Genomic DNA, 12,804 nt, shown 5'->3' on the forward strand with positions numbered 1-12,804 from the left:
CATCATTTTTTTCAGCGACAAATACGGTTTATATGCGAGAAAATCCTGTAATCTGATATACTATTTGGGTCATAAGTACTTGCACCTCAAGATGGAAGTAGTACTCTTTAGAGTATAAAAATGTGGACAGTTGTTGGTCTCATGTTGTCCTGTGATTGGCTGGCAACCAATGTATGTTGCCGTAGCACCCCTGCAACACTTTTGAGGATGTGTGAAACGGAAAATGAATAGAAATCTTACCCAGAGTGCCATTTGTTTTTGAGCCGACACAGACAATCCTCCACATAGAAGGCCTTTTTTGTCCATTAAAAAAAATGAGATGTATTTCCTTCCTAGAAATTCAAATATGGAACTCATTAATCTCATTTTCAACTGCGCAGACCTCGTTTGCTTGTCTCAAAAGCATCTTGACAATTCTAGTCTTGTATTTACGAGTTCAGTCTTGAATGATTTCCACAGCAAAAGCCAGGCTGGCGCTACCCAAACTAAGCTTTGGCACCCCGCTGTGAAAAAAGGCAAAGTGTGTTCTAAGAGAACCAGAACAGACCACTTAGGTTATCGATTGCATGCTGTGAGGATGGAATGTCTTAGATGAATGAGAATGTTGGAAATGAACAAAATCAGCCTGTGTACATCATTTGTTTGGGTCTGTTGACTGATAATAAAAATATAAAATGGAAAAAAAATGAAAAATGAAAACCCTAAACAAACCCTAACCAAACCCTAACCCTAACTCTAACCCTATGTTTTGCGATATGGGATTAAACCGGAGTACCCGGAGAAAACCCACATAAGCCAGGGGAGAGAACATGCAAACTGCACAAAGGAGGAACGACCTGGGAATTGAACCCAGAACTTTTTATTATTTTATGTTTGTGATGAAGCAATTGTGTGATTTGCTTTCAATTTAATAGCACAAGTAAAATATGAATTGTATTGTTTTGAAAAAGGACAACAAGGGCAACGAGATTGTTTCCTTTATGAAAACAATTAAACAACTTGCAAAAGAGCAATTACAGCGCAATATGAGCCATTTTTTTTCAAACACCATCGTGTTGTTTTTAGTGTAACACTGATTAGAACACATTTCATAGGATTTAAATGAAATGAGATCCTAATTAGGTCATCGCAGTAAAATAAGTGGTTAAATGGACGTTACCATCAAATCCTATCATTTTAGTATATAACTGTATCAAAAGACAACATGCAGAATTCATGGCAAATGCTCATTTCTCTTCAAAGATGCATATGTTGATATTATATTACTTTGCCTTTTTGTAGTTAATTGATTTCCGACCACGTTTGTGGAGCGGCCTTGCCCGGGGCTTGGCCAACGACCCGCTAGGAGCACGGGGTCGCATGCAAAAATCTGCCTCATTAAGTAAGTAAGAGCATATTACAGAGAGTGAGACTTATGCGGGTGCGACTGGATGGCCAGCACGCGGCACGTAATAGGCTGAATCAACAGCGTGTGAAATTAAGAGGGAAATAGAAGTCGACAGCAGACATTAAGCCTCTCCCGCACTCCTTTTTCACCCTTCAAGACACCGCACAGACGTTAATGTGACACCCTCCGACACCCCACCACCGCGTACCGTCGCCGCAGCTTGAAGACCGATTTGATTTTGATAGATTTCCCAAATTCGGAGCTGCTTTCGCCTCACCGCAAAGTGAAAAAGGAGAATTCTTGTTGCCTATTGGACGCAAATACAGGTGGCATGCCATTAGGGCAGGTGTTATTTTTATAATATTATAGAGTCATACCTCTACTTATGAAATTAATTGGTTCCAGAACTTTTTTCCTAACTTGCAAATTTCGTAAGTAGAGGTGTACTTTATATGTAAATGTCCTCATTTAGCAACTAAACCTTTCAAATTGGTCAACATGTGAGAAAAATGTAAGAAACACACAAAAATGAGAGAAAATGATCATAAAACGATTTATTAATGTCACAAAATGAATAACAAGTTTATATACGAACGCATAGGAACAAGAGAACGCTTACTGGGATGCAACATATAGATAGCACACAAATATAAACACATAGTATATGTTTTGAAAGCAAAAATCAATGCACCAGTTAAAATAATTTCAAAATAAAATGACAGATAAGGAATGCATGTACTTTTTAGGGTTTTTGCAACTAATTTTTCTCATCTTGAGGCCCTATTTTGCATATAATGGGCTTTCGTAACCTAGAAAATTTGCACTTAGAGGCATTTGTAAGTAGGGGTTTATCTGTAATTATATCATATATTATAATATATTTTTGACAAAGCATTCCTCTTACAACATAACATTGTAAACTACTTTTTTTCCTGTTCAAATCTGTTAAGAGTGCCACATGAAAAGATATCAAGTGCACAATTTAATTGTGTTTTTGTCAAGCCTTTTTAATACAGCTGAAGCTTGACCATTCAAAAAGAAGTATATTTTTAAACTCTTTAAAAAGCAGAGCATAATCAAAGCCAGGTAATATCGCAATTGAGATTAATGCGACTAAAATACCTCACTCCTCTAAGACGTCTTTGTCAAAAGCTTGGCTGTGACGAGCTTTGGAAGAAGGCTCGCTTCATCTTTTCTTCTTGATATGTTAATCAGCACCTCATTTTTTTTTCTCTCTCTCCGAATGTTTTTCCAAACAAAATCTTTTCTGGCAAAGTGGGGCGGAGCTTCATTTGCATCCCAAACACTTGCTTTAGAATGAATCTTCTATTCAGTAAATTGCCAGCAGTGAATTAATGACAGAGAAGAAGAAGAAGAAAAAACAACCCAAACAAAGCAGTTGCTATGGTAATGTGGGAATAAAATAGTGCTTTTTATGGTTAAACTATGTTGAACTGCAAAGGTTTTGGACATTTCAGGTCACTTTGCAGCAAAATATAACAGTGGGAGTCGGAAAAAAACATATTTTTGTGCACGTGACACCTTGAGGGAGAATTTGGTGGCATCTTGCAGAAGGTGATATCTTTGGGATTGGCAGGAAGGCAGCCCCCACCGACCCCCCGCCAGTCCCCCTCCATTAGATTAGCCCCAGGTCACACTTGAGTGAAGTTAGTTATTCCTTTCACACTGCAAATATGAGTCACTTGGAGAAGTCAAGTGTCAAACACAAGTACAAAAATAAATGACCTGCAACTTGACGTCACCTGATTCTCGACTATATAACCAGAAAAAAAGATTATTTACAAATAAACTGAGATGTGAGTTGATAAAATTCAAATTTCAAAACATTGATGTCTTAAATAGACTGATTTAACGGCATAATATTGTTCAAATTAATGTTTATTGTGAGAGTTACTATTATTTATCCACTGTTTACATAATAACTATGTTTTTCATTGTGCCCTGCAATTGGATGGCATTCAGTTCACTGTGGGATAGGCTCCAGCACCCCCTGCGACAACGATGAGGAGAATTGGTACAGAAAATGAGTGAGTAAATGTCTTTCTTTCTTTGGCTGCTTTTAAAAGCTTTTTTTTTTAAGTCTGCAAACCTTTTGACAGTTTTTAAAGTGATTTTGTGATCCAGGAGTATTTTTTTTGCAGAAAAAATGAACTGCATGTTCTCAGGTCGTCCGGAAAGCACTTGAAAAAATGTTGTTCTAAGCCAAGGGTTTTTTTGGGGGGGTTGGGGGTCCCCATTAATCCCGCCTGCAGAGTCAGTTTAATGGTGCATGTGGGGCTAAGAACTCACATTATGTTTGCCACTCCGATTAATTTGTTGATTTTATGTGCTGCTGTAAAACTTTAGAGGGCTTCTCAAGTGACAATCTAATGTTCTCCTCATAGATGTGAATATTAGTCATTAAAATTATGAGTCACTAAAAATTATTAGTCATTTAATCTGATGTAGAAGAACACAAAAGTGTCATGTCGAAGCTTTGGGGATTGAAATAGTTCATATTTCATAGGACGATAGCTTAATTACTGAAGTATTAAGAGGCTCTGAATTTATAATGGCTATGTTGCATAGGGCTGTTATTGTAGGGTGTGTTTTAAAAGGGCAACAATAAGCGCACTGAAATTTGTATTACGACCGGCCATGAGACTATTGCCATTGATTTTATTTATTTATTTAATTTTGGAGCACGTTTAACCAAATAAAATGATGTAACCGGGTTCTAAGAGTACATAGAAATCAGCCTGGGTATTTATCGGATCATAATGTAAAATATTCGACTCACCGTACATAATGTTTTAAATGAAATAGTTTTGAAAACACAATAATAGAGCACGCCCTTGAACATAGACTCTTTTTTTTCCAGGTTCCACTTAACGCCCCGTCGACAGCAACTTATTTCACGGCGCGTACTTGTTTATGCATGAAATCCAAGGTGGCCGAGGTCACAAATAAGCTCCCGCCGGTGTTTGAAATTCACACGGTGGTCCTTGAAAATGATCACATTGAACTTCTATAAATGTAAATGCATAGAGCGGGAGAGGGGAAAAAAAAACAAAGCAAAATTGCAAACAACAACACAGATGAATACAAATAGGACGTGAGGCCCTCTTGTGAGACGGGAGACCATATTTGGGTGACGTGATGGGCATAAACCAGGCCTGGAACCGTGTGTTTTTCATCAAATGAGGGTTAGCTGACAGTAAGGTATGCTTTGGACAAACAAAATGCGTCAAGCTGCAATTCCGGAAGTGTGCTAGACATTAAAATGAAATGGATAAAATCTCATAAAGAAGTTTAAGGTGATCTTTGTTGAAGGAAGCCATCACAGCAAGCCAATGTCCTTCTCAGTAAATATTTATACATATATATTTATTCAGCTCAGTAAATAAAGCGGCGTTTGATGAGATAGCAACAATAACAACACACTTTTTTTGTGTAAACGTTGTTCAGGAAATAAGCGTCCATCTTTGAGAAAGTTTGAAATATTCCATTTCGGGAGGAAATTTTAGAATGGAACAAAAATGGATTTTATTAAATGTGCTTGTTCAACAAATGTGTGCTTTTTTGCACAAGTCGCAGTTTTAATATACGTTTATATAACATATTACATTGGAATTCAGAGTAGGGCATTCATCCAGTTCTTCTCTTTTAAAGTCGCGCATTGAGTAGATTAGATTAGAACTTTATTTAATATTTGAGAAATTTCCTTGGTTACAGTAGTAGGACAGACACAGAAGACATTGTAGACCTAGGTAAAACAAACTGGAGCCACACATAGGCTGATTTTGAATTCATTTTGCTGCCATTAGTGGAAATCTTCTGATCTGGATTGGAAGTCAATGGCAGGGAAACACCATTATATTTGATTGGATGTTGACAGTTGTCAATCACAGTGAAAAAATGTCATGCTATACTCTGAAAAGCATGAAAATGGCAATTTTAAGTCAACTAGAAAATGTCCCTGACATCATCCTAAATCAATGGAAACAATTTAAAAACTTTTGCAGATCTTGTTGTGTTACTAACCCCATCCTAAATTAATGGACATTTTTTTAAAACTTTTGTAGTTCTTGTGTCGCTGACCTCATCCTAAAATAATGGGAAAAAATATTAAAACTGTTGTAGTCCTTGTTAGAGAAGAGTTTTGTCCCAAAAAAGTACTTCAACTTGAGAATGCTGAAACTGTCAAAGTCCTTCCATGAGAAGGTCAGAGTGCATTTTTAAGCTTGATTCCAAAATGTCATCCAACAAACATACAATATTTTTATAAAAAATTAGATTCAGCGTCCCTCTTTTACTTCCAGTCAAACGTTCTTCCCACCATCTGAAAGAACTTCCTATTGGGCGCACGAAAGAATCGGTAGAGTTTCTGCAGAATGTCGGGGGCCACGCGGGGGTGCGCCCTGCCCTTGGAATCGTGCAAGCAGCGTTCCCGACCATGCTGGCGCAGGCAGTAGAATCCCTTGGTCTGGTTGAAGTAGAAGTTGGAGGCGTGGATCTGGGGCTCCAGCCTCAAGAAGCGCTCTACCCGCCTCATCTCGGGTAGAGGGTCCCTGATCAGGCGGTCGCCGTCCACTACGTGGATGCTCTCCAGGGGGAAGTGCTGCAACCAGTTCTGCATATGCACGTAGTATAAACTGCGGTTGAGTGCCTTATAGCCCAAGTTGATGCGTCCATCCTTGACCAGGACGGATTCCACGGGTCGGTAGCGCTTGTGTTTCCGCAGACGGTTGTGGAGGACTTGCGTGTAGTCGGAGAGAACGCGTTCCGTGGGGTCCCTGAGGATGAGGAGCAGCTTGGCGTCCGGGTTCATCCGCCGGATCCGCCCGGGGACCTTGGCTGAGGTGAAGTAGGCCGGCGTTTTCTCCACAGTGAGCTGCTCCGGGGTGGCAAAGGGCATCTGGTCTAGGTACCACGACAGGCCCTTCTGGAAGTGGCTTTCCCAGTCGAAGAAGTGGACTTCGTTCTGGGCCGCCGCCACCGAGCCGTGCAGGCTCAGCATCTCGATTAGAGCCCGAGTGCCGCCTTTCCTCACGCCGATGATGATGACGCGCGGGAGTCGTTGAGATGTCCCAGCGGCGGCGGCGGGTGTGGATGGCGTGGAGGAGGAGGGGATGCTCGGGGAGTGCGTGGCCAAGAGGAGCAGCCCGAGAAGCAGGGCCGCCATGAGCGAGGTCCTGAGCCTGGAGGATTTCAGCCTGGCGACAGCGGAGAAACTGGATTCCACATCGAAAGATGGTCGGGCAGCGGCGTGGAGTCGTCCGGGACTGTCTGCGAGGGAGTCAATGTATCGTGTCACACGGGTAACAGATTTTTTTGTTTTTTATTCTATTCAAATACCAATTACAAAGTTAGTCAGAAGCTGCCAGAATACAAAAAAGAGGAAATGCATTACAGAGATAACCAGATAATTTAGGATTTAGTAAAAAAAAATGCAATATTGTTTTCTAATTTTCTAATCTTAAATCATCCTTTTTTGCATCACCAATCATTTTTGATAGACACTTTTTTTCTGAGATATACAAATAGGGAAAAATACTTTTAACCACAACATTTAAGGAGAAGCAAATATGATATTATACATTCTGAACAGACTGTGGGACTATTTTTTTTACAAATCTCTTATCTTACAATAATGCAAAAGATCAAAACTTAAGATCAATCATAAATACATAATTACAACCCCAGTGACATTATTATGCCAACTATCAAAACCAATTTCCAAACCACTACCCTATCCACACACCAAACTCATCTCATCTCATTTTCCGAACCACTTCATCCTCATTAGAGGGTGCTGGAGCCTATCCCAACTGACTCCGGACCACCCCGAATCCCAGCAAACACCAAACTAACATTCCAAAACCCATTTATAAATCTTGCATACACACAACACTCACACACACATTCAAGTAAGTTGTGCCTCGGTGATAGAAAAGCACTTGTCAAAAAGATGGTGTCTTTTTGGCAAAGATCTCCTACCTTTTGTATGTGTCTTCCTACTCAAGTCGTCAAGAAGAAGAATGCATTTCGTGTGTCCTTCTTTCTCCTTCGTGCGATCAAGCCGAGAAAAGCCACATTTGACAGGCTCAAGAGCCAGCCTCCTCCGGCGGAGTGCTTACTCTGCTCCTCTTCAGCTCTTCTCTCTCCCTTTTTCTCTCTCCTTTTCTCTCTCTTTTTCTCTCTCTCTCTCTCCTCTCTCTCGCGTGCACGGCCACGCCCCCTTGGGACAAACAATAACAAAACATCGTGGGATTGACGGAGCACATCTGCTATGTATATTAATCACAATCTAACATTTTTATCGTTGATGAAAAAATAAACTCTTGCCTATTATCAAACCAAAACTACTTTAGTTTAAAAAGAATAAAAATAGATAAATGACGCAAATGTACAACGTGGCAATTTTGTAGATGGTGAAACACCTGCTGTTTTTCTCAAGACGGCTGCCGATAATGATCATTAAAGGTAAGAAAGATAAGCCTTATTTATTATTTTATAATGTTTTTGAGTCGTTAAAGGGGCTAAGTCCAATCCTGTAGCGTTTTGATCTTTTGATCTACTCATTTAGCAGACGCGATTTCAGTTTTAAAGCATATTAGTTTAATGGTGGACAAATGCACATAACAAACAAACATATCCCGAACATATCCGAATCAAATCAGTCATATAAAGATACTAACTTTGTGTAAAGGAAGCTAGCAAACTTGTCTTACCTTTTAGAAAAAGTGATTAACCCATCAGATAAACAAAATATGTATAATAATGTAGCATTAACTGTGTACTCGAAAAGTTTGCATTCGTTTTTATGTCCTTAATCCCAAATATTTTTAAGCTGTATCTCTCCAAATCATAGTATAAATGGTTGCTTTCATCATTTTCTGAACCACTTTATCCTCACTTTGGTTGCGGGGGGTGCTGGATCCCATCCCAGCTGACTTCAGGCCAGAGGCGGTGGCCAGCCAATCACAGGGCACAATGACATAAACAACCAATCACTCATAGCTAAGGGCAATTTTGAGTGTCCAATCGGCCTAGCATGCATATTTCTGGAATGTGGGAGGAAACCGGAGTACACAGAGAAAACCCACGCAGGCCTGGGGAAAACATCCAAACTCCACACTGGATTCGAACCCAAGTCCCCCCACTGTGAGGCCTGCACGCTAACCACTCATCAAAACACTATCAAAAATGTGTTAAACTTGGCACTATTTGCATTGACGCCAATGAATATATGCTAGAACAGGAACATTCCGGTTTGCAATGTTATTATTTTGGCTTTGTAAATATGTATTGTGAGAGGTGTTTGAGGAAAGTGTTCCCTACACGCAAGCACCAGGGCTTAAGGGCGTTGCGCCATGAATATGAATTTATATACGCACGGGGACCAAATGTGAATGCAGTTTCTACGCTGTGGGCAATCATCCATATTACATTTATTTACTGGGAGGCTGTGGGTGGTTTGACTGGGAGGCTTGATTTTTTTATTGCTTTAGTTACACAAGGGTGTCGGACTCGGGTTGGTTTGCGGACCGCTTAAAGTCAAATTTCACGTGGGCCGGATATAATATTTAGATTTTTTTTCTTATAAATGGATTAAAAGAACTGTATTAAAAGCCCTGAATATTCTGTTTTTTATAGATCTAAAACAATGTATATTTGAGCTTTTTTTTGTATATTTTTAGATTGTACAAATTGTTTTTTGAACTAAAAACAGAAAACATTGATTAAAAATGTACAATTACTGATTTAAAAGGGGGAAAATGCGAAAATGTAATATACATCAATACTCTTCATTTGAATTTGATCCTAAAACAGAAAGTCATGATTCACTTTCCCGGGCCACACAAAATGATGCGGCGGGCCAAATTTGGCCCCCGGGCCGCCACTTTGTCACATGTGGTTTAGTAGGTGCTGCTGTTTTGCAAAAAAATACCACTTTTAAGTGTTTTAGTTTTGATATAGCTAGTCGTTGGTAAAATATGGCAGAAGTTTGGCTTCATTGGGGTAGTGGAAAACTACATTAAAGGCCATTTGTTGTGTACTTCCTTCCATTGTGGCCGCAGTGGTGGCTTTTGTGTGATGTCTTGCCATTTTCTCCAAGCCAGGAGAGAATTGGGGGTGTTTTTATGAAGTCATATGTCATCACTTTGTTTACATTTTAAAAGCACAAAGGGAGATCTTTTTGGACACTTGCCTTGAGAATAACGTGCTCTATACCGACTGACCTTTGTGTTCTTCCGTTTGTATTTGTTCAAGTGTGCACAAGCCTGCAGCAAAACACACTAGTACTTTATTTTCTGCTCAGTCACACACTACCACGAGAGAAAATGCAGTATTTTTTGGGGGGGTGGGGGTTCAAGGTGGAGGCTTTTGTATGTATTGTTGCGCGTCGCTTTGAAATACAAAGGCATTCGTTTTATTAAGAGACGGTTTTGTCATCGTTGAACTCCAGATGGCGTGTTTAATATTCATGTGGCGTAAATGCTACAATGTGTAACTTTTTACAGTGTAATCCATTTGTTGTTAAATAATAGTTCAATTGTTGAAAATTCTGCAATCTGAATGAAAAAAGTGGCACTTTGACTTATGAGTTCAATTTGTTCCATTATTAAAATACTCACTTTATGGATTTTAACAACAAATAAATGCCCAAAAATACTTTTTTGTCAAAGTTTATGAAGTGTCATTGAGGATATTTGTGTGATGATTTCCACTCATACTTTTTACATAGTTGTTTCATACAGAGGAATTCGGAATAAAGAAATGTTACTTCAGTAAAAGTTTTTTTTTTTTGCTTGATTATTTTTTGTAGGATTTCCCGTGGGAAAATGGAAAGAATGGGCGATCATGATGTGCGCTGTTTCCAAGAACCCGTTAAACCAGTCGCATGCAACTGTTGGCGGTCTATCCGACAAACCCACTTCCTTACTTATAAACACACTAGTTTTTTTTTGTTATGTTAGAGTGGCTGTCTTTGTTTATTTTACAGTAGGGCCGGTTTTTGCTTCGGGCAATATGGACGACCGCGTTAATGGCGACATTTGTATCATCTAGAAGACAATCTAATGAAAATACATAGCACGCTACTTATTTTAAACATGTTATTCTTTTAATGTATCATATTCTATTGGGCTTTAGGATTTCAGCAATACACAACTGTGTTTTTAGATGTTCTTTTGCAAGACGGTTGCCTCCCCAAAATGAGCCATTTCATCTTTTATCATTCTTGTTGTTATCATCAGACGTTGAGAACACATTGTGCTAACTAAAAGTCTTCTAAACAAGTCACGACAAGGCCACAAATTCTCGCCAAATTCGCAGAAACACATTACTTCACATTACAGACAAAGTTGGAATCAATCCGTCCACAGTATTATCACAATCAATACCACCTAGAAACATGAGGGACGACAAATACTCCGCCGACGGCCATGTTTACCAAGTCTATCCATCCCTCACCTCTTTTCTGACCTTTCCCAATTAAGCAAAGAGATTATGAAAGGTGCTCCAGCCAATAAGCATGTGATTTGTTGACACTAGCGTTCTTCTTCTTCTTCTCTGTAGTGTAAACATCATTAACACTCTGGAGTTGGATGCAGCGGCACTTCATGTGGGCTGAGCACAGCCACCAGGGGATTACTATTTATAACCAAACACTTTAAATAAAGGTAAGCGGAATCTGTCTATCCGTAATTACTGCAGAGGTGCAAATCTTTAGAAATGGACGTCATTATACACACTTTCCATGGTGAAGAAGTGAGGATAATGACTGGTGGTAGGGGGATTAACCCTGACTGGCCACAAGTCATTTTACTCTTATCTTTTGCCTAGATGGGCACAAAAAATATTTTTAAAAAAAGGCTTACCACAGCCAGTTTTTGATCAGCGTGTTATGCGATGCTGTGTGACAGGTTTTCTACGCACACATCTAGTTTTTTTGTGCACTGCTCACCACCCCTCCAAAAAAAAAAATTCCACTTAGAGGATTAGCGGGCAACTTCTGACACAGTCACCACCGCTGGAATATTTTACTCGACTGCTCTTCATCTTGACGGGCTGTTCGCGTGTGGAGGTGTGAATCAAACACATTTTTTTTGGAGTTTAGCAAAAAAAAAGAGGATTAGAGGCTGTAAGTAACGTTTTGGAAAAATCCACTGACTTGAAGAACGTCTTTTTGTTAGTGTAGTTGTTTATTTAAGATGGAAAACTGTGGATGTGTGATGAAAATGACAAATGGAAATATATTTGTCATGAAGCAGATTGTTAAAGGCTATCAAAGGAATTCAATCATTTTTCTGTGTCAAAATGGCGGCCCGGGGGCCAAATCTGGCCCCCCGCATCATTTTGTGTGGCCCAGGAAAGTCAATGATGACTTTCTGTTCTAGGATCAAATTCCAATGAAGAGTATAGATGTATATAAAATTTCCTAATTTTCACCCTTTTAAATCAATAATTGTCATTTTTTAATCATTTTTTCTGTGTTCTTGTGGACTGAAGTCTTTGTTAGAATCTGTTGTTATGGGGCTGAAAAATAGTTTCTTATTGTCAACTGCATCCGTCATTGTGGTGCGTTGATTGAAAATGGGAGGCGTGTGCAAAAGATTTTGCTCTAGCATTGTGTTTGCCTTTGCTTTGGTGCAAAAATTAAACAAAAAAATGAATTGTGGTGTGGTTTTCCTGGGGTTGGAGTGAAAAATGGGTGCTGATAGGAAAGGTGTGTGTTTCTGTGTGTGTCATTACTGCGCAAATGTTTGAGATAATATAGGGCAACAGTTAGGAGTCCATGGAGGGCTAGGAGAAAGGCCAGCTGTCATACAAACGCCTGCTGGGAGGAGAAAGAAAATCAATGGCCATAATTGCTCAATAACAGTGCGGACACGGAGGTGCACACATTGGGACGAGGATGGATGGCAGCTCACTCGTGTATATATATTATATATATATATAAACTCTATATATATTTTTTATTACATATTACATATATACTACTGCGGGCCGCATTAACGTCCACTTGATTTCACGTGGACCATTTTAGATATAATATAGATTTTATTTTTTTATAAATGGATTAAATGAACTGGATTAAAAGCCCTGAATATTCCAATGTTTATGTTTATTTTAGCTTTTTTTTAATAGATTTTTAGATTTTGCAAAATGATTTTTGAACTAAAAACAAAGCAAATATGGATTAGAAAATTGTAGTATTGATTTAAAAGGGGAAAATCAGGAAAATTATTTATACATCAAAACTCTTCATTTGAATTTGATTCTAAAACAGATTATTTTTAATGTAAAGATGTGACACCTCTGTGGTTTCATCAATTTTGCATTCATCATTATTGATCCAGTACTCTGCATCATTTGAAAAATTATTATTAAACACTTTATATTGCTTT

The 12,804-nt window shown here is 39.0% G+C and overlaps 1 protein-coding gene and 1 long non-coding RNA gene across 4 annotated transcripts in view; one reads left to right on the forward strand and one right to left on the reverse strand.

Moving 5' to 3' along the window:
• Positions 1-5,072: 5,072 nt before the first annotated feature.
• hs3st1 (heparan sulfate (glucosamine) 3-O-sulfotransferase 1) lies at positions 5,073-7,625 on the reverse strand. Its single transcript, XM_077732425.1, has 2 exons — positions 7,388-7,625; positions 5,073-6,676 (listed from the first exon to the last, which is right to left on the reverse strand). Exon 2 carries the CDS (start codon positions 6,570-6,572, stop codon positions 5,700-5,702), a length of 873 nt encoding a protein of 290 aa, XP_077588551.1. The 5' UTR covers positions 6,573-6,676; positions 7,388-7,625; the 3' UTR covers positions 5,073-5,699.
• The window catches only part of LOC144207155 (uncharacterized), a 43,558-nt gene continuing 35,863 nt past the window's right edge, over positions 5,110-12,804 (forward strand). The window contains exons 1-2 of one of the 3 annotated variants that reach the window (XR_013328588.1): positions 5,110-6,708; positions 10,973-11,076. This is a non-coding gene — a long non-coding RNA (uncharacterized LOC144207155). Of the gene's footprint in view, positions 6,709-7,634; positions 7,874-10,972; positions 11,077-12,804 lie in introns of those variants that run through there. The other 2 variants (XR_013328587.1, XR_013328589.1) reach the window with 2 other exon arrangements.

This window comes from Stigmatopora nigra, chromosome 14 (assembly GCF_051989575.1).
Source record: "Stigmatopora nigra isolate UIUO_SnigA chromosome 14, RoL_Snig_1.1, whole genome shotgun sequence".
Lineage (NCBI taxonomy): Eukaryota > Metazoa > Chordata > Actinopteri > Syngnathiformes > Syngnathidae > Stigmatopora > Stigmatopora nigra.

Bases quoted from the DNA above. Each gene is read 5' to 3' on its own strand.
- hs3st1 (XM_077732425.1), bottom strand. From the start codon at position 6,572: ATGGCGGCCCTGCTTCTCGGGCTGCTCCTCTTGGCCACGCACTCCCCG.